We start from the raw sequence: 20968 nt of genomic DNA, 5'->3' as shown, positions 1-20968 counted from the left end.
ATCCCACATAGAGTTGAAAAAACTAGTGGGAATGGTATTTAAGGTTCACATTCTCCATTCCCTTGTTGAGTGATAGAGAACAAGGCGTGGTAATACGTGTCTTTGACAAGTCCGCACGGATACTATCTTTTTAGAGAAAAATCGTAAGGAATTTTTCTCTGAAAGATTAAATGAAAAATTTGAAAGATTCATTTGATATTTATAGGCTACTGAGACTATTAAAGTTCGAATATTTCAGATGATAACAACTGATTATTAGTTTTCTAAAATTAAATAAATTAAACAATTACTTTCCTAAATTAAATCAAAACTTAAGATGTATCTGGACTGATTTCCAGCTTTGTTCATGGGAGATACCTGATTTAATTTAAGGAGTTATAACTGTTGAGTTTTTATGCAATGAACCTGAACTCTTTTTGAGATGGATTCATCAAGAGGAGTTATAACTGTTGATTTTCTTGTTGGACGAATTTACATTTACTTATAGCCTATAAATAGAGAGCTGAATTCAGCTTCTCAACTCAAACTCTCTACAATTAGAATTCACTCTCCAAGTGTTTTCTAAAGTTGTTCTCTTCGTGCTTTCCAATCAGAAGTGCAATTCCACCTGCAATCCACTCCGGTTTCGGGTGTACAAAATTTGGAGCGGTCGTGTTAACTTCGGGGGACGATCTGCCTATTGGAGCGATTAGACACATTGGGGCGAATTCGTTTCTAAGGAAGTGGTTAATACCACGACATGATTAATTGGTTCTTTATTTATATATATTTAGTATATATTTTTCCAGTTAATGTATCATTTTGCAAAAGTCTATTTTACCAACATTGTATAGAATTGTGAGATTCGTTGATCTCATGAAAGTAAAAAAAGCATAACACAGTTACTAGATCTTCTACTAAAACTGAATATAAGAGTAGGGCAATAACAACATAGAAATTGTTTGGTTGAATAGTTATTGAAAGAACTTGAAATCAAAAGAGAATACTCAGCCACACTTTTGAGTGATAACAAAACATTATAAATAGTAATCAATCCAATTTTTTTATGAAATGAGTAAGCACATAAAGATAAATATCATTTTATTAGAGTAAAAACTCAAAACAACAACAACAACAATAATAACAAAACCCTATTCCCATATGCAATGAGGTAAGGGGGAGGTAAGATAGTAGGCTGCCCCAACGCCTGGTTGAGAGCAGCTTCCGTGGAAGACCTCCGGCAGTCATAAAAATTACAAATAAAGATAAAATGCAATGCATGTATAAATAAATAAATAAATAAATAAATAAATACATAGTTAACCGTTTTTTTAATTTTTATAAGCAATCTTCTTATGCGCGTCTATAATGGGAAGTAATCCCTGCAAATAAATCTCTGCATAAAAATCTCTGTAATATAGACAGAAACGTAAGATCCGACTAAATTTAAAAAGAGGAAACATGAAGAGAATGATACACAGAAGTCAACGATAGCAAGCTACGAGAAGGAGTAAAGTCAAATGTGTTAAAACCTAAACTAAGACAACACTACTCCGCTACCCTAGATCTAAGCCTTCATAAATTCCAATGACAGGAACGTGAAGAAAGTAGAAGTCAGGGAAATTACTACAAATGCATTAAAAAGAGGACATAAGTGTTATAACCTATGATTGTGACCCACATTACTCGGATACCCTGGTCTTAAGTCTCCATACTTTTCTATCAGAGGTCATGTCCTCGGTAAGGGCTAAATCCTTCAAATCAGATCTCAAGCAGTCTTCCCACTTCCGCCTTGGTCGTCCTCTCCTTCTGGCACCGTCGATTGTAATCAACTCTACCCTCCTGACCGTATCCGACGGTTGTCGCCTAAGGACATGCCCAAACCACCGTAGTCTTCCCTCCCTCATTTTTTCGGATACAAGAACCACCCCCAAGGACGTCCTAATAGCAGAGTTTGGTGTCTTGTCCCACAGAGTCCTACGATATGCCCATCGAAGCATTCTCATTTCTGCAGTCTCCATTCTCCTTACGTGATCCTTCTTGATTGCCCAACATTCTGATCCATACAATAGTGCTGGTCTTATTTCCATTCTATAAAATTTTCCCTTAAGTTTTAGAGGCACCTTCTTGTCACACAAAACTTCAGTAGCAGCCCTCCGCTTTAGCCATCTCGCCTTTATACGGTGTGTCACGTCATCATCAACACCCCCATCTTTATGTATCATAGACCCTAGGTACTTGAAACAATCCTTGGAGGGGAGAACATGTCTTTCTATGCAAACTTCTACATCTTCTTCGTTTTGTTTCCCACTGAAGTTTGAACATAAATACTCTGTCTTTTCAATATTAATCCTTAGACCTTTTTCTTCTAAAGCAGTTTTCCAAGTAGCCAGTCTATTATTCAGCTCAGTTTTTGTTTCATCAACTAGGACAATATCATCAGCGAAAAGCATACACCATGGAACACCGTCTAGTGTCGCACAATAGATGTCGTCCATAATCAAGGCGAAGATGTAAGGGCTAAGAGCCGACCCCTGGTGGAGTTCGATTTCCACCGGGAATGCCTGAGTGTCGCCAACTGTAGTCCTGATGTATGTAGTAGATCTACAATACATATCACGAATCGCCCGGATATAAGTAGTTGGGACCCGTCTCGTTTCCAAGGTCTTCTAGATCGTATTGCGGGGAACACTATCATACGCCTTCTCAAGGTCAATGAACCATGTGAATATCTATATTTTTCCCTATATTTCTCCATAAACCGTCAAAGTAGATGAATCGTCTCCGTAGTAGACCTGCTTGGCATAAAGCCAAATTGGTTTTCCGAAACCTTAGTAACCTGTCTGAACCTAGCCTATATCACCCTTTCCCATAGCTTCATGGTATGGTTGAGTAGTTTAATACCTCTGTAGTTGCCACAGCGTTGGGGATCTCCTTTATTCTTATAGATTGGTATCACCGTAGACTCTCTCCACTCCTCTGGCATCTTGGCAATCTCTAAAATAATATTAAAGATGTGTTGGTCAACCACTGAACTCCCTCTTCTCCTAGGGCCAACCACACAGTGATAGGAATTTGATCTGGACCGACAACTTTGTCTCTCCCCATCTTTCAAAGAGCCATTTTGACTTCATCAAACTCAATCCTACTTGTAGGGCAGTCATTGGCCGTAGTATGATGGTCGGCTGACCCATCAATGATACTATCTCTACAAGGAGAGACACCGTCATTAAATAAGCCAAAGAAGTAACTACCCCAAACTCTCTTAATATCATCATCTTTCACTAAAAGAACACCATTGTTGTCTTTAATAAACCTAATACTACCTATATCATTTTTCCTATTCTCCCTGGATTTTGCAAGCCTGAAGATGCCATTTTGTCCTTCATTGGTGTATAATCTCTTGTATATTTCCTCGTATGCCTTATCCTTTGCTTTAGCCACTGTTATCTTGGCTTCCCGCTTTGCCTCATTGTATCTTTGTTTACCTCTCGATCTTTCTTCGTCGTCATTGCATTGTAGAAACTCCTTGAAGCAAGTTTGCTTATTTTTCACCTTAGTTTGGACTTCGTCGTTCCACCACCACGATTCTTTATGTTCCTTGACCTTCCCTGTCGACAACCCAAGGGTGTTTTGCACACCTCTTTGATGGAATTTGCCATATTTTCCCATAACATATCTGCATTATTTGCGTTTGTAGTTCCAAAAACTGTATTAGATAACACCTTACTCCTAAAGTCATCAGCTGTCGCTCCATGTAAGTTCTTCCAAATGATCCTAGGTTTACCAAGTTTAGCCCTCCTATGCGTACTCATCTTGTGGCGTACGCGGAACACCAAAATCAACAATCTGTGTTGTGATGCACATGCCTCTTCAGGGAATACCTTACAGTCAATGCAAGCCCATCGATCCCAATTTCGAACCAGGATGTAGTCGATTTGGGTATACTGTCCTCGGCTATGGAACGTAATGAAGTTCACATCTCTCTTGTTAAAGAAGGAGTTAGTGACCACCAAATCGTGTGCAGTAGTAAATTCAAGCAACGTACGTACCTCCTCGTTCTTACTACCAAAACCGAAACCCCCATGAACACCGTCATACCCGTCGGTTATACTACCTATATGGTCATTGAAGTCTCCCCCTATGAAAACGCTTTGGTCCTCCGGAATGCTCCTAAGTACATCATCTAATTGATCCCAGAAGCAACGTTTCTCCCCCTCCCCTAGGCCAACGCGTTGGACGTACACTGAAAGGATATTCACTACTTCCGCTTCTATAATAACCTTAATCATCATGATCCTATCTCGGTATCTACAAACTTCAACTACATTTTCCTTGAGCATAGAGGATACCAATATACCCACCCCATTTTTAGCGTTATCTGCGCCTGAATACCACAACTTGTACCCATTACACTCTCTAGCGCGAGCCCCTTTCCACCTAGTCTCCTGAATACATGCAAAATCTATTTTCCTATTACTAAGTACGCCGGTCAGCACGAACAAACTCTAAGTCTAGTCTCCTTGTCACCACTCTGTCGAGCCCTCCCCCTATACGCCCTATATGATCTAAAAGAAGGACATGACCTCAAGTAATCATCTATAGTCGAAGCTATGAGGAACTATGAAAAAGTAATCAAATAAACGCTAGAGAAAAGAATATGGATAGTTAAAAGAATAACCACCACACTTCTCACTCAACTAATTCTAAAAATTTCAATCTGAGCTGCAAATTTCAATACTAACAATTAAGATCTACTTAATCCTAGTTTTCTAGAGAAAATAATCTGGATAGTTACAAACTTTTCAAAAATCCTACCATTTGTAACATACTAAAAATACACATAAAAGGAACCCCTTTTATCCCTTTCGTTTCCTATTAAAAAAACAACAGTTTTTATAAATACAGCAATGTTAGTTTAACTAAGCTTCAAACTGATTAATCCCTCAAATCTTAAACTAAAAAAAAGCTTTAAACAAAGGGGGGAAATTCAGTAATTAAGGACGTGAACTGATAAATCTCAAAACCCAAAAACACAAAAAGCATAAACAGAAACAGATGAAATACAGATCTCATACATTAAAATAAATCCAATAAACACCAAATCCATCAAAACATTGATTCAATTTGAAATCAATAAAAAACACACACCCAAACGAAAAGCCAACAAAGATAAGAAGAGGGATGGAAAAGGAGCAAACTTGGAGCAGACGAAGGGAGTCGGTTAGTCAGAAACTTGTGTATACTCATAAAGCATTTAAACCATTTGCAACCGTAGTAGGTTACCGTTTTCCCTTTTATAGCGATTCTCGCTAACAAAATTTTTGAAAAACAACAAATCTCATGTTCAATTCTCTCAAACCAAAACCTTCCCTCCAACGTTCTCTCGGATGCCTCTCCACTTCAGCAACTTCTTCCAAAACCCACCACTACCATCTCCCTCTCATCTCTTCCTTAAAAGCCGCTGCAACCCATTGCTCCATTTCTCAAGGCCGAAAAACCCATTGCCTCGCAATCAAATCAGGCTTCATTTCCAACCCTTTTATCCAAAACACCTTGCTTAACATGTATGCCAAGTGCGGTTTCATTCAAGATGCTCAACACTTGTTTACTTCTTCTCGTAACTTGGACCCTGTTTCTTACAACATTATGATATCTGGGTATGTGAAATCTGGTCGCTTCTATGAAGCGCGGAACTTGTTTGATCAAATGCCTAAAAAGGGTTGCGTTTCTTATACTACAATGATAATGGGATTTGCTTCAAAGGCTTACTGGAGAGAAGCGATTGGGATTTTTAAGGAGATGAGATATGGTGGTATTTTGCCTAACGAGGTTACGTTGGCAAGCTTGATTTCTGCTTGTTCGGGTTTCGGAGGGATTTTCATTTGTAAGATGTTACATGGTTTAGCGATTAAGGTGATGCTTGACGAGTTTGTTATTGTTTCAACCAATTTGCTGCACATGTACTGTGTTTGTGGGAGTTTAAAGGATGGAAGGGACATGTTTAATGAGATGCCAGAGAAAAATGTTGTTTCTTGGAATGTGATGTTAAAGGGATATGCAAAAGCTGGGGATGTTGAGGTTGCCCGAGAGTTGTTTGAGAAAATTCCTGTGAAGGAAAAAGATGTTGTTTCATGGGGCACCATGGTTGATGCTTATGTTAAAGTGGATTGGTTAAGTGAAGCTTTACTAATGTTTTGTGCTATGTTACGTAATGGGGTTGAGGCAAGTGGCGTTATGATTGTTGATTTAGTTTCGGCATGCGCACGACTGAGTGCAACCCGAGAGGGCTTTCAGCTCCATGGTAGGATTGTGAAGGTGGGTTTTGATTGTTATGATTTTGTGCAAGCAACTATCGTTCATTTTTATTCAGCTTGTGGGAGGGTTGATCTTGCTTATTTGCAGTTTGAAGTGGGTGTTAAGGATCATCTTGCTTCTAGAAATGCCCTTCTTGCAGGATATACAAGGAACGGAATGATCGAACAGGCGAGACGGTTATTCAATGAGATGCCTGAAAGAGATATTTCTTCATGGAGCTCTATGATTGCTGGTTATGCACAGAGCGGGCAACCTAACATCGCTTTAGAGCTCTTCCATGAAATGCTAGCTACTGGTCTGCAGCCAAACCAAATAACAATGGTAAGTGTTTTCTCTGCTATTGCCTCACTAGGCATGTTGAGTGAAGGGGGATGGGCTCATGAATATGTGCACAATAACTGCATCCCTCTTAATGACAACTTAGGTGCTGCTATCATTGATATGTATGCAAAATGTGGGAGCATCGATGCTGCCTTAGAAGTGTTTTGTCAGATCCGAGACGAGGCCTCAACCGCCTCACCTTGGAATGCAATGATATGTGGCTTGGCCATGCATGGACATGCGAATTTATCACTCGAAATATATTCGGAATTGGAAAGGAGGCATCATATCAAGCAAAATTCGATAACATTCATCGGGGTCCTTACGGCATGTTGCCATGCTGGGTTGGTAGAACTCGGGGAGAGGTATTTCAAACGTATGAAGAGTGTAAACAACATAGATCCCGGTATCAAGCATTACGGCTGTATGGTAGATCTGTTGGGCCGAGCCGGTCGACTAGAAGAAGCGGAGAGAATGATAAGGAGCATGCCTATGAAGGCAGATGTAGTGATTTGGGGGACATTATTGGCAGCATGTAGAAAGCATGGAAATGTGGATATAGGAGAAAAGGCTGCAGAGAATTTGGAGAAGTTGGAAACATGTCATGGTGGGGGTAAAGTTCTTTTGTCCAATTTATACGCAGACGCGGGGAGGTGGGAAGATGTATTTTCTGTAAGGAGAGTAATGCAAAGTCAAGGAATGAAGAAATATCCCGGCTACAGTGGTGTTGTCTGATAAAATTTATATTTACATCGATTGGGATTACTATTCTAATCAATATTATATTTAATAAGTGAAAAGATTTTACATCGAAGAGAGATTTTTAATTTACTCAATTTGACATATATGGTCTATATAACAATCAAATTTGTAAAATATTAAGTCTACAACACTAGTTTCGATTTTGCGTATGGGACACCTGGGATCAAACAATATTAGCTTCTTTTTTAACAGGTTACTATTTGTAGCAAGACTATTAGAAAACTGTCTTCGCATGGAAGTCTTTGTTTGTTGATTTGTGTATAAAAACTCTTGCATGTAAAGTTGATTTTTCAAAATGATTGAATGATGAAAATTTAAAGTAGTCTATTAATAATCAACTTAACACAAATATTCTTTATACAAACCCATTCTTAAATATTATACTATAAGACTTTTACATTTCGACACATGGAAATTTTTGTTTCTCATAATGATGGAGCTTAAAAAGTTACACTAAAAAAATGATGTTTAAAAAGGACCACAAAATCACTCCCCACACAAGGAATAATATATATTTAGTAATGAATGAAATACATTGAGGATTGAGCTTCTTTAATTCTACAAGTAAAATTAAGAAACTACTAAAAGTCTAGAATTTTTTTTATTCCACTGACAATGTTAAGCAAATTAAAAAGACAGAAGACCATAAACTATGTATTTATTTTAAAAAAGCAATCAATAACCTTTTTAATTATATATGTAGAGTTAAATACTTCACCATCAAAACACTAGGGGTGTAAGTTGAAACTAGAAAAACTTGGGTCTCTACAACAGAATAATGAAAATAGCATTTGTCTATCTTTTCAACCTAAATTAAAAAAAAAAACTGATTTTAAGAATCATCAACTTTACAAGATGTTCTTCTAGATATGGTGTCAAAATCTAAGAAAATAATTGAGGTGTTATCCCTTGTTCGCTGTGTTCTAGCTTCATTCAGCAAAACATTTGCGATCTTCTCTGCCAATTTCTCCTTCTCCGACTCCTCCCTCATCTGATCCCCAATCATTACTCATTTATTTGATTAAAACAAAACAAAGCTAGAAGCTGTAATATTATTATGTTATAATAAATTACCTGCGCAGCTAACTGGATTGCCTTCTTCACACTAACAACATCCCATAATCCATCACTGCACAAATGGGATCCATATTTAATGAATGTTTGGCAGGAAAATATTAGCTAAGCAGAGAAAAGTATATAAAATAATTTGTTTTCATCAAAATCGACCGAGAACAGTCACAATATGTTTTCACGTGCAAAATTATAAACAACAAAGGATTGATAACCTTGCTAGTAGTGCAAATGCCCCACTTGTTTGATCGATATGCACAGGTTGACTTATATAGGGCTCAGAACTAAAACGTGAATCTTGCTGCTTCAGAAACCTGTCTCCGAGCATCCTTGCAAGGTTCAAACCTGAAACAAATGGACAATTACTCGATATGCACCATCTTTCGGCAATGTCGTCAAGTCCAGTCTCCAGGACGTAATGACTAGATATAGAAATTTACACATACCGCATATTCGTATTTCCCCATCTTTTAACGGTTCCCCTAAACCTTCAATGCGGCGCCTTTCAGAATAACTAGTTAGTTTATGGTCTTCTGTCATTTTAATTTGCTCATCTCCCAGACTGACCCATTAAAATTGAATTTGGCAGTAAGTACACCGCAATAAAAGCAGCATTATGATGATAATTTCATTTCAAATAAATGAGAACATAATATATATACACACACAGCAATATGACTGGATGTACTACAGTGGTCAATTATCTATATTTGCTCGGACTCTTCATATTTCTTACGTTGGATACATACATATATTTGAGGTTCATACTACGAGTAATCATAGGTGATTATCAAAAGTATTCAATATCAGGTAATAGTTAGATGAATTAAAAACCTAAAGTACACCAATTAGCATAAGTAGCTTCTGCCAGATGTCAATAGACTTCTTCATGAATTGCTGACAACAATTTATCCTATATTTTAACTTAAAAAATTACAAAATTACCAAAGATTAACAAAAAATTTATTAAATATGATTATCAATAGGGAATGATCGAAGTGATATTAATCTTTTCAAGACTCCAAATGATAGATTCTGATCATAAAATACCCCAATAACCCTAGAAATCCTACAACTCGAAACAATAAAAACGAAACACTTACTTAATAAGGCAAGCTGAATCCCCAACGTTTGCACATTGTGCATAGAAATTTTCACCATTATCAGCCCAAACCAGAAGAACTGTTGCAGTACAGCCCTGCAAGGAATTAATTATTATGATATGCACAACATAAACGTCAAAGAAGGCAGAAGAAAGAGATCCAGCACTTGATAACGACCCATTAAATCATCATAAAATACCAAAAGGACATGCAAAGTCAACTAAAATAAGTGTAACAGACTGAAAAGAATATGATTCAACAAGACTTGTAGCACATCTACAAATGATAACAGAAGAAATATGGTACAGACAGATGCTAAGGAAAAAAAAGACGGTACAACACAGAGAGAGATTTACAAATTAAAAAAAAAAATCGATGGCAGGAATAACAAAGAAAGGAAGAAAAACAAGGTCAGGGGAAAACCTCATAATAGTAATTCATGCTCGCTTCTGTTCGAGAGAACGCATCTTTAAGAACATCAGAGGCGTCATGCTGTGACAAAACCCTGTCTCTTTTAACAAAATCTGATAAAATGGTAGCAAGCATCTCTGGAAGAATCCTGGACATCAAATTCTTGAAACTTTAGTAAAAGAGTTAAGTCAAAATCTGCATATTGGCTAAAATGAGCAGAACTGCTAATTTTTTTGGTCAAATCAGAAACCTTAAATCTTGAACTGAAAGCATCGTGTTGCAAGAATAATGCAATTCAGGCCTTCAATTACTAATTGCTAGTTTGAAAAAGAACAAGAAAATAGATAAGAACAATTAATAATATGTGTGTATTTTAACCCAAAAATATCCCAGGAAACTAGTCAAAAGTGTTGTGGTTCAATGGGTGGAGTTTGCTGGGTCTGAAATCTTCTAATACTAACCAGTAACTAATATTTCATAGCAGTAAAAGGCACTGACAAAATGATCATAAGACAACAGTAAATGAATAAATCAAGCCAATAATTAGGCTTTGCTTGTTAAGGATAAAAAGGGATAAAAATGAAAATTTTGTTAATCACATGGTTAAGCTAGAAATTAGGAAGGTGTATTATGAAATCCACCAAGGAAAGCCTAAGTCGGCATTTATCATATCAGAAGCTCATGAAAATGGCACTGTTTAAACAAACACAATAAAAAAAGAAAGACAGATGGAAAAAGATAATACTTTGTGACAAGCTTTGAAGACTATGAAACACTCTAGAACACACGATTAACCTATGGGAAATAAAAATTTTATCCGATAGTTAATCGAAATATGAGAAGTCTACAAGCATCCAGAACCCATCTAGGAAGCACCCTTAAAGATGTAATAGGGATACTAACTTGCTCGCAGATTGGGCAGCCTCAGCACCACCATGTCCATCGCAGATACCAAACACCCCAAACTGCAATGTCAGCACAATTATAAGATTCATCAATAGAAGGATAAAAACATCAGGTAAAAACTTGATAACTTGAAAACCTGATCAATCCCAGGAAGAGACCACTGATAAAAGCAAACATCTTCCATGGGAAGCTTCTTTCCTCCTCGACGCAATGACATAGGGTCCGAAACCATACCAACTCCAAAAGGCACCAGGCACTCATTTTGGGATGAAATATGAACCTGTCACGTAAGACAACATGCAATCAATAAAATTAGCTCCACCAAATCAAACATTGGCATGCATTACAAACTGATATGGACATTGTGCTATCTGCAATGTGTACATAAGAGAAAACACTTAACCACAATAGTCTATCAGAAAACTAAAGCAGCTGCTACACAAACAATCATGTCTACAATCCTAACCATATGGGATTTTATCTTATTGAGGCAGCCTATCAACTGTAACTAGAAGTGCAACATTAATGTTCAGTTCTTCAATTTACATCAGCACTCTTGAAAGATAGTTATGAATGCAAATACCTCAGTATGCTGGAGATGTGAATAATGAATAGCTGTTGTTCATGCATAAATTCAGTACTTATGAACATAATTTTTTTTTTTGATAGGAATAGGAAGCCTCGTTAAAAACCTCCCTCATAGTTGACCCTTTCCTAATAGAAAGGATCAAGTAGTGGAGGGAGGAAAAGAGTGCCTCATTTTATTACCAAACCAGATTACATAAGACTTAACAATACAGCAGATGCTTTTACATAAGACTTAACCACTTCTGCTACTTCAAGAACCTACAGCTATAGGAAAATGAACTATACCTAAAACATACAATCAACCGATCCCCTGCTTTGCTAAACTATCTGCCTCCCCATTACAAGACCTTGGAATTAACCTAATTAAAACCACCTTTCCCGAAAGGATCAACAGAATTTCTCTAACCAGAGGCAACATGAAAACTGGTGCCAAAGACGGGGTGTGAATCCACTCCACTGCCGACTTACAATCACTCTCAACAACCAATCTACTAGCAGCAGACCATCTTGAAGCTAAAAAAATTTCGATGCCTCTTTTAATAGCTTTAACTCTGCAACTGGTGGGGACCTTGACCAATATTCTCAGAAAAAGTCAGAAGAGTGCAGCAATTCCAGTCCCTTAAAATGCCTCCAATACCTCCAATCGAGTCTTTTAACTAACAGCTCCATCAACATTCATCTTTAAGAAATCAACAGGTGGAGGAAGCCAGCTAATGACATCATAATCTTTGGAATTAGGATACTTGGCTAGGAACCATTTAGATAACCTAAATCTCACAAGGAAAAAGAGAGACAGCCTATCAAGGTTTAATCCTTCAAACACAATCGCATTCCTTGCTTTCCAAATAGACCAAAAAAAAACGATCCGGGATAAACTTCCAAATCAATGAATTCAACCTCAAACTCCCCCACGAATTAAATAAGGAAGGAGGGTCCTGTGGTAGCACAATAGACAAGTCCCAGAAGCTTGCCAGTTTATTCCATAGTTCCCAAACTACAAAACCGAAATGAATAAGTGTTGCACAGTTTCCTCATGTTCCTTGCAAAAAGGAAGAGTACATCTTCTTCTAAGGACATTTCTTTTAACTAACTCATTTTAACTGACCTTCTGATGAGCTAACTGCCATAGGAAGGCTTCTACGCGAGGCGGAGACAAACCCAACACACCCCTTTTGACCACAACTCAATACCCCAACTTCTTACCAAGAGCTTTCCTGCACGATTTCACTGAGAATAACCCATCACCACTTGCTGACCAAGAGAGAAAATCTTCAACCGAATCAGTGAGTTTTATTTCCTTTAATTTCATCATCAGATCCAACCATTGTTCCAATTCCCAATCAAACAAATTCCTCCTAGTTAATGTTCCACTGCCAACCATTCAACTCAAAGCTTCCGAAATCAGCAACCCTACCCATTTGTTAGTTGATAGTGCAAAAATTCTAGGGAAAAGAATTTTTAAGGGAACCCCATCACCATGGATCAGTCCAAAAAGATATGGATTACCATTGCCTACTTGCAACTTCGAAAAAGATCTAAGACACTCACCCACCGAATCATTCTTCAAAAAATATTAGCAATACTTCTCAAATTCCAAGAAGATTTTGGAGAAATGACCTTACTAATAGAATAGTATTACTACTAATATTATGCTTACTACATAGCACTTTTTTCCAGATGGAATCCTTTTCATTTGCGAACTTCCACACCCATTTCCCCAATAATGCCCGATTAGAAATATCAAGTCAAGAACCCCAAGGCCACCACTGTCATTGGTTTGCAAACTGTATCCAACTAACCGTGGATCTTCCTTTTTTCCACACTGTCACCCCATAAAAATCTGGCCATTAAGGAGTTTAATTATTCCCAACTTTGCAAGGCATTTAAAGAAAGATAGGAAAAATGTTGGCAGTGAAGTCAACACTGACTTTAATAGAACTGTCCTGCCAGCCAAGGACAGAGAAGAAGCTTTCCACCCCGCTAGTTTTGAATTGAAAATTTTTAAGGACAGGATCCATAAAGCTTCAGAATTCTTCTTAGCACCGATTGGAAGACCCAAATAATCTACGGGGAAAACGATCAACAGAGCAGCCCACTTCCATGCCCAGTCTGATAAAATATCCTCATCAACGTTGACACCATACAGTTTACTCTTCTTTAAGTTTAGATGCAACCCCGCCATAATACTGAAAATCCTCAGCACCCTTTTGACATTTTTAATCTGAGTAAGTGAAGCTTGGCAAAAAATGATGATCGTCGGCAAATTGAAGATGAGATAACCGAAGTGAATCCACAGAATTCCCAATCACAAAACCTTGGAAAAGTCCTTTATCAACTGCTTTGTCTAGCATCAAATGCAGCAACTCACCTACAATATTAAATAAGAGCGGAGAGAGACTACAACCTTGTCTTAGTCCTTTAGCCATAGTAAACTCTTCCGAAGGGGAAACCGTTCACCAGAACCGAAGCCGAAGCAGAGGAGATACACTGTGAGATCCACGAACACCATCTTGTACCAAAGCCCATCTCTTCATTGCTCTGTTCAAAATCGGCCATTCAACAGAATATATGCTCTGCGAAAGTCAACTTTGAAAACAAACCCCTTGTAGACCTTGTTTTCTCCAATAATCGATCCCTTCATTTGCAACAAATGCACAATCCAACAATTGTCTCCCTGGTATAAACGCAAACTGGAAAGGGCTAATAATGTCACCAACACAGCTGCTAAGTCTCTTGGATAGAACTTTTGATAGGATCTATACAAACTTCCTACAAGGCTAATTGGTCGATAGTCTTCAACACTTTCCGGATTTAAAATTTTCGGAATTAGGGTAATAAAGGCGTGATTTACTCCATGCTCCCACATCCTTCCGAAATAAAAATCGTTGAAAAATTCCAGTACTTGCTCCTTTAAAACTGGCCAGCATTCTTGAAGAAACCCATGTAAAGCCATCCGGACCAGGAGATTTAGAACTGTCCGAGGATGCTATAGCTTGCCAAACTTCCTGTTCTGAAAACTTCTCCTCTATTTTTGTAGATTGTTCCCTTGACAGTTTAGAAAAATCCAGAAATAAGTTCTCCACTTCCATTGTAGAAATGGAATTAAAAGCTGTCTTAAAAAAATCAGAAATGTGAGTCTTGATCAGAGACGGGTCTGAAACTACAGTCCCATTAATCTTCAGACTAGTAATTGCATTTCTCCTGTTTCTGTTAGTGCACACAAGTGGAAAAATCTAGTATTTCTGTCCCCTCCTTTGATCTCGTTCTTGCTCTTTGAAACCAAACGCTTTCTTCAATCCTGTACAACCTCCAGAGATTCGATCTAGACTGCTTCACCTGTTCCCACTCTTGGGAGAAAGATGATACCTGTGCCTTCAATTCTACCTCATTAATTCGCCCTTCTAAAGTTTCGATAGAGTCTGAAATCCCATTAAATTTCCTGCTTGACCAGTTTCTGATTGACTTTTTAGTTCCCTGTAAAATACTGAGGATACCCCTTCTATTATTCCTTTCCATCAAGTCAACCATTGAAGATTTAACCAAATCCTCGAAGCCTTCTTCCTCTAGTAAATAATTGTAAAATCTGAATGGTTTAGGACCCCAGTCTACATACGAATCCTCCAATGACCGGATTATGATTGATATGGACTAGGCAGTAGCCTTTGACTACGTTCGGACAGCAGGTCAAAAATTACCAGAGATTAAGAACCTGTCAAGCCTAACCCAGGTTGATCTTCCCTGTGTTACACCAAGTAAAGTTCCCCCACCAACGGAAGATCAATTAGATTGGTTTGCTGCAGAAAATTCCTAAATATATCAACAGAATGCAGTTTTGAGACTTCCCATCTTCTCGTCCGGATCAAGATACGTATTAAAGTCCCCCCAATACAAAGTAGATTCGATTGGGCTGAAACAAACTACAGTAATTCCTGTAAAATTCATCCTTTTCAGATTCAGTGGAGGGACCATAAATATTAATAATCACACATCCTCAACAACATTCTTAAACTTCCCAAATATTGCAATGATCCTGCTACTTAGGTAACTACTGGACACTTTAAATTCATATCATTCCACATTACCAGCAAACCCCCTGCAGATCCAACAGCTGGAGAAAAGATACATCCCTCGAGAAGACAACCCCTACCCTTCTCCTTAGTGCCATAGAACAGTTTTCTAGCTTTGTTTCTTGAATAAGTAAAATGCTCGGCTTATTTTTCCTGACAAATTTAGCTACAGCTCTTGTTTTTTCCTTCTTCCCCAACCCCTATGTTCCACGAAATAATATAATGTTACTCATAAATATAACAAATATCCCAAGAAATTCAACTCAAAAAAGCACAATAACACACCCCCTTATTTCAACAATTCCTACTATCCCCCAATCCTTCCTCAAGATCAATAATTTTATCTAAAAACTCCTTCTTGCCTTCTTTAAATGAGATCCCCAACAACTTACTAACCCACGTAGCCACCGCTTCTTCCAAAAACATCGAAAAGGAGGGAGAAGAAACTGTGTGTAAACTAGCCACCTCCAAAGCTTCCTAGTCAAAATCCTTCTCTGTCGCCTACTCTCTTCCTTATAACTGCTCTAGACTGGCAATCTGATCGAGGCACTACCCTGCTCCCTGAATGCAGATCCCCAACAACTTACTAACCTCCCACGTAGCCACCGCTTCTTCCAAAAACATCGAAAAGGAGGGAGAAGAACTGTGTGTAAATAGCCACCTCCAAAGCTTCCTAGTCAAAATCCTTCTCTGTCGCCTACTCTCTTTCCTTATAACTGCTCTAGTGGCAATCTGATCGAGGCACTACCCTGCTCCCTGAATGCTGGTCCAAGTCTCCTACTACACTTTTAAAACCTCCTTCCTCATCGTCGCTAATTATTCCATCTTCCTCTAAAGTTGGGAGCGGTTGGGTGGTCAATAAAGGATTGGAAGCTTTTCTATTATGGTGCAGTACCTCAGCTGGCCGCAACAGCTCTTCTTCTATCTTTGGATCATACCAGAATTTTCTATCTTTGATCTTCTATATACTCTATTACAAGTTCCTCATCAGCCTTTCCTCCTCCACTCCTTTTGCGTTCGTAACCTCATGTCCAAGGCCACTACCTTTATCGATTCTTCTGGACTTGATCCATTCCCTGTTTAATTGGGGAATAAATCTGCTTTTGGACCCTTCGGCAATCCATTTCAGATTATACGCAGGCCTGGAGGACATATAATCTTCATGCTTGATTCAGAAATAAAGCTGTTACAATCTTGGGCTTGAGAGTCTAGGCCCAATTTCCCTTAGACCAAGTCCAGCATGCTCCCCAGCAGGATTTTCCTTTTTCCTGCAAATCTGACAACCCAACGTCTAAAATATTCATATTTGACTTTTTTGGTAAAAGCTGCTCCCCAACCCCTTTTGCAACTACTCCTCTGCTCCTGATCCTGCCAGTTATCTTTCTTCAGCATAGAGTCTTCAGAAGACTTAAAATTTTCAACTTGTTCCAAAGTCAGACGGCGGCCGCACTCTTCCTCGGGAAAATGATTTTCACTGTACCCGTAATTGAATTTTCACCATCAATCCCCCGGAAAACTCCTCCGGTTTTAAAAATACCGATCCCAGTAGGCTTTGACCTTGAAAGATCTGCGTAAGCCCTATTGTGACCATTTCAGGGACATCAAACGGACTGGCGACCCTGATCAAAACTCTTGCTGACGATAAATCTGACCTATTCTTTGAAGAATCCAAGATGCCAATGAACTTTCCCCATTCTGCACAAGTTTCTCCAAGAACTCTACTTCCAGCATAATAACGGTAATCCCATCAATTCCACGAGACAGAACGCCAATGGAACTCCTTCCTCGTTTAGCAATGGCTCCAGCCAATCAAACCAATACAGATCTCCTCCTGTTTTCTTGCCCATGTGACAGAGTAGTCTTCAATCGATTTAAAGGTTACAACACAAGCATTCCATGCATAGCCCCATCTCGCTATTTTTACCTGAATTCCTTCACTTGCCAAAGCTTTTTGAACAATTCTTGCTCGAAGGAATGCTTGATTACCCCTGTTAAAGACCTTTCACCCAAGTCGAATCCTCCGAGGAGATATGCATCTCCCAGACATTCCTTATCCCATTAGCAGCCTTCCTTATCCTTTACCATCCTCCTTATTGACATTTCCGCAATCCTCTCTATTGGTCGTTTCCACCACCTCTTTGTATGATCTACTGTCCCTCAGGTTTCTCAAAGATCCAGCTTGCTTCTCACCATTTGTTTTCTCCGCCCTTATTGGGATTGGCCCATCCCTCGTAGATCTGCTTCAGTAACTCTATTCCTGTTGTTCTGATATTTTTCTAACCCGACTGAAACTTTTTCCATCGATCCAAGTTCCGTTAACACCCTGAATAGCCCTCCTCCTCCCTTCCTCACTTGCAAACTGGACAAACGCGAAAGTGTAATTCTTGTATTTCGGTTTCTGAGTAAAATTGGAATGAAAATCCTCACAACTTGATCATAATGCTGAAATATTTCCCTTAATTCACCTCTTGTAACCCTCTTGCTAATATCAACGAAAATCGTCCATTTCTCCCCCACAATAAACTGACCATTCGCTCCTTCTCTCTCTAAGTTTTTGACTCTCTCACTCATATTTGTCTTTTGCTTTACTTATGAACATAATAGTTTATATATCTAGAAAGTTTCGAAGTTTCAGGAGCAAAAAAAAAAAAAATCCAGAATAAAAAAACATATAGACTTGCATGTATGTTTGAGGCTGTGCCAAGAGTTATTGTGTCTCCACTTGCAAGTTCCACCGGATGGCTCCATTGCCTACTTCCAGTATCAGGATGATTAATTGATCGAGAATTCAATAGTGTTCCATTGAGGCTACCCATGTCCACCAGCTCCCATTTAAGTTTCTACAGGAGTTTATAACATTCGAAACAATTAATACACCACACATATAGCATGCAACCAAATGGAAACTAATGTCATACAACTTGTGAGAAGTTTACATTTGAATTCCAAGTTATCATAGCATGCTTTCCGGAAACCTCTGCATCCTTCAATAATAAATCACTTGGAGAAACTCTCCCTAGGGTCAACCGCAGCATTAAAGTGTCTGTTGACTGTACAAAACAACGAGTTCCACGAGAAGGACCAGAGACAACCTCAAGAGAGAGGCAACTTCCAGCACTTCTAACTGAAAGATATAATTACATGCTTTACACATTCAATCTATAGAAAGAAAGCATAATTCTTCATAGAAGTGTGAGAAAACAGAAATTACGCTGATCACTGATGGCCTTGGGCACAAACTCTTGTACACTGTTTTGACTTTGATTTTCAGGTCTACTAAGTTTTAGCGCTTCAATTAGTTGCTCTGTGGCCAATGGGCGCTTTAGCGTCTGCCCAACCAAAATATCCTCTGAAGGATCAGATATGAAATCTAGCACCAAGCTATCATCTGTACAAAGTAAATGATTAGTATTGGATTCACTTAAGCAGAACAGTTAAAGCAGAATTATAAGAGAAAAACTGTAAAAGATGGAAGCAAAAAGTTAATACCCTGAGCCAAATGGGGAGATGCAGAGGAGATCTGCTGTTTGTGAACAAGTCCCTCATTATGAGGTGGGCACAGAAGAGCTTCGTTTTGGTAACATGCTCCCTCTAAATCATAATTTATTGTCAAATCATTGTTTTGATCTCGAGTGAGGTTGACATCATCTGATACTAGAGGCCTCTCAACGTCATCAACCTACAAATCCATAACTGTCAAATGAAAGAGGATCACAAGAGATTCAAACAGAAAGCAAGCTTCAACAGTTTCCAAGTATTCCCCTTTATTAAAGGGAAAGAATATGATCTATATGCACAAATGCTATGACAAAGTTTTGCATTTAGATACACAAACACATGAAGATTTTAAAAGAAAGATCCCAACTCTTGCTGCCATCACATGCACTTAAATTGTACATATTTAGAGAAGAAAAGATAGAGGAAGAGAAACTGAGAGTAATCATCTAAAAGAAAATCTTAATTTCAAACATTAGGATTGTTATTCGACATCCGGAACAGGTCTATATACTCGGAAAATCAATCTATCTGTTGGTTTCATAGACTTCCAAATTTGTCACTTACCAAGAGACTGCAAAAATGAGTTATGAGATAACTTCAAAAATGATAGTTAAGTTATCCTCTTTCCTCTTCTCTCCATATATTTTCATCTAAAGAAAGAAATCAACCAAGTTCTACATGACGACCCTACGCTACAACAACGGGAGCATATAAACCTAATAACTGTAGATTTACGAAGTGTCTCCAGGATACAACACTCATTGCCATCTATTCCTAGTGGATGCGCGTTAAGTGATCCATCATTGTTGACTGACTCAGAATAGATGTCATTAATCTCCAAACAGATTTCCTACCATATTATACTAAATCTGCTATACTACATGCCATATCCGGTGTTCATGATTGTAATCCACCCACAATCCGCTGAACTAGAAAATCAGTTACTCCTCTAGGCTCTAGCATCAATATAAATCTACAACCACCACAGAAGAATACCAAAAGTAATTCAATTAAATGCATCTCTCCAGTTCAACGAATCAAGAAAATCGGCAATTGCATTTCCACGGATATCAACAAACTGCAAGCTGAACTAAAAAATCCTGTACTATTTATTCATAACATTACCAATTAGCACCAAAAAGAAACTAAATAAACTCTCCGCATTGATTCATTGCACATAAAAGCTGATAAATGGATCAACCTAAAGTTAAGCAATTAAATCCATCTAGAAATCAAAATAGAAAATATATACAAAAAAGCTCGTAACTACCAAGAATAAATGAATAAAACCTCAAAAAAAGAAATCCAGCTCCACCAAAGATCAAAAGGCAATGATCCGCAATCAGAAACATAGAATCAAACCAAAACCAACGCTCGTAAACGAGATTTTGTTCTAAAATTGAAGGGGAAATAGATCAAATCGGGGAAGAAAAGGATTTGATGGTACCTTGACGGTTCTAGAGCGAGAAGAGAAAGAGAAAAGGGAGAAGGAGAAGAAGCGCCATCTTTTGAAGGCGAGAAAGATGAGAATAATGATAAGGGTCAACATAAGGAGGAGGGTGAAAACGACAATGCTTTCCAGCATCGTCATAGTCGTTCCGCGCGCTCTCGCTCTCTTTCCTCTCACACAGGGATTTCAGATTCCGCTCTTCTTCGCAACAACCTCGCTTTGAATTGGTCGCTCCACATTCATTTTCCCCCAATTTTTCTCTCTTTTTTCCCCCAACTAATTCTACAATGTCGTCAACGTATCTATTGAATTCTTTTGTTGTTTTTATTATTATTATTTATTTACGGGATTTTCTTAGTGACTTGTGCTTGCATACCACGTGGTATTCATGCATGAATTTTTTGAAAAAAATATTAGTTGATTAAATTTTTTTTACTAAATGAAAAGAAAACCACCTTCTGGGAAACTAATTTATTTTAAAGAAAGTAAAAAAA

The 20968-nt window shown here is 38.2% G+C and overlaps 2 protein-coding genes across 2 annotated transcripts; one reads left to right on the top strand and one right to left on the bottom strand.

The window, feature by feature from the left end:
* The first annotated feature begins 5322 nt into the window (after positions 1 to 5322).
* Positions 5323 to 7432, top strand: LOC120145814 (pentatricopeptide repeat-containing protein At5g19020, mitochondrial). Its single transcript, XM_039159539.1, has one exon. It carries the CDS (start codon positions 5323 to 5325, stop codon positions 7351 to 7353), a length of 2031 nt encoding a protein of 676 aa, XP_039015470.1. The 3' UTR covers positions 7354 to 7432.
* A 751-nt stretch (positions 7433 to 8183) lies between these two features.
* On the bottom strand, positions 8184 to 20729 carry LOC120145849 (protein phosphatase 2C 70-like). Its single transcript, XM_039159576.1, has 13 exons — positions 20472 to 20729; positions 19016 to 19205; positions 18738 to 18914; positions 18463 to 18638; positions 18208 to 18366; positions 11008 to 11151; positions 10869 to 10930; positions 9978 to 10113; positions 9555 to 9649; positions 8898 to 9013; positions 8667 to 8796; positions 8455 to 8509; positions 8184 to 8371 (listed from the first exon to the last, which is right to left on the bottom strand). The coding sequence occupies exons 1-13, from the start codon at positions 20613 to 20615 to the stop codon at positions 8213 to 8215; spliced, it is 1743 nt and encodes a 580-aa protein (XP_039015507.1). The 5' UTR covers positions 20616 to 20729; the 3' UTR covers positions 8184 to 8212.
* Positions 20730 to 20968: the final 239 nt, after the last annotated feature.

The sequence above is a fragment of the Hibiscus syriacus genome, unplaced genomic scaffold (genome assembly GCF_006381635.1).
Source record: "Hibiscus syriacus cultivar Baekdansim isolate YM2019G1 unplaced genomic scaffold, ASM638163v2 tig00110895_pilon, whole genome shotgun sequence".
NCBI lineage: Eukaryota > Viridiplantae > Streptophyta > Magnoliopsida > Malvales > Malvaceae > Hibiscus > Hibiscus syriacus.
This window is presented reverse-complemented; position numbering and strand designations above follow the sequence as displayed.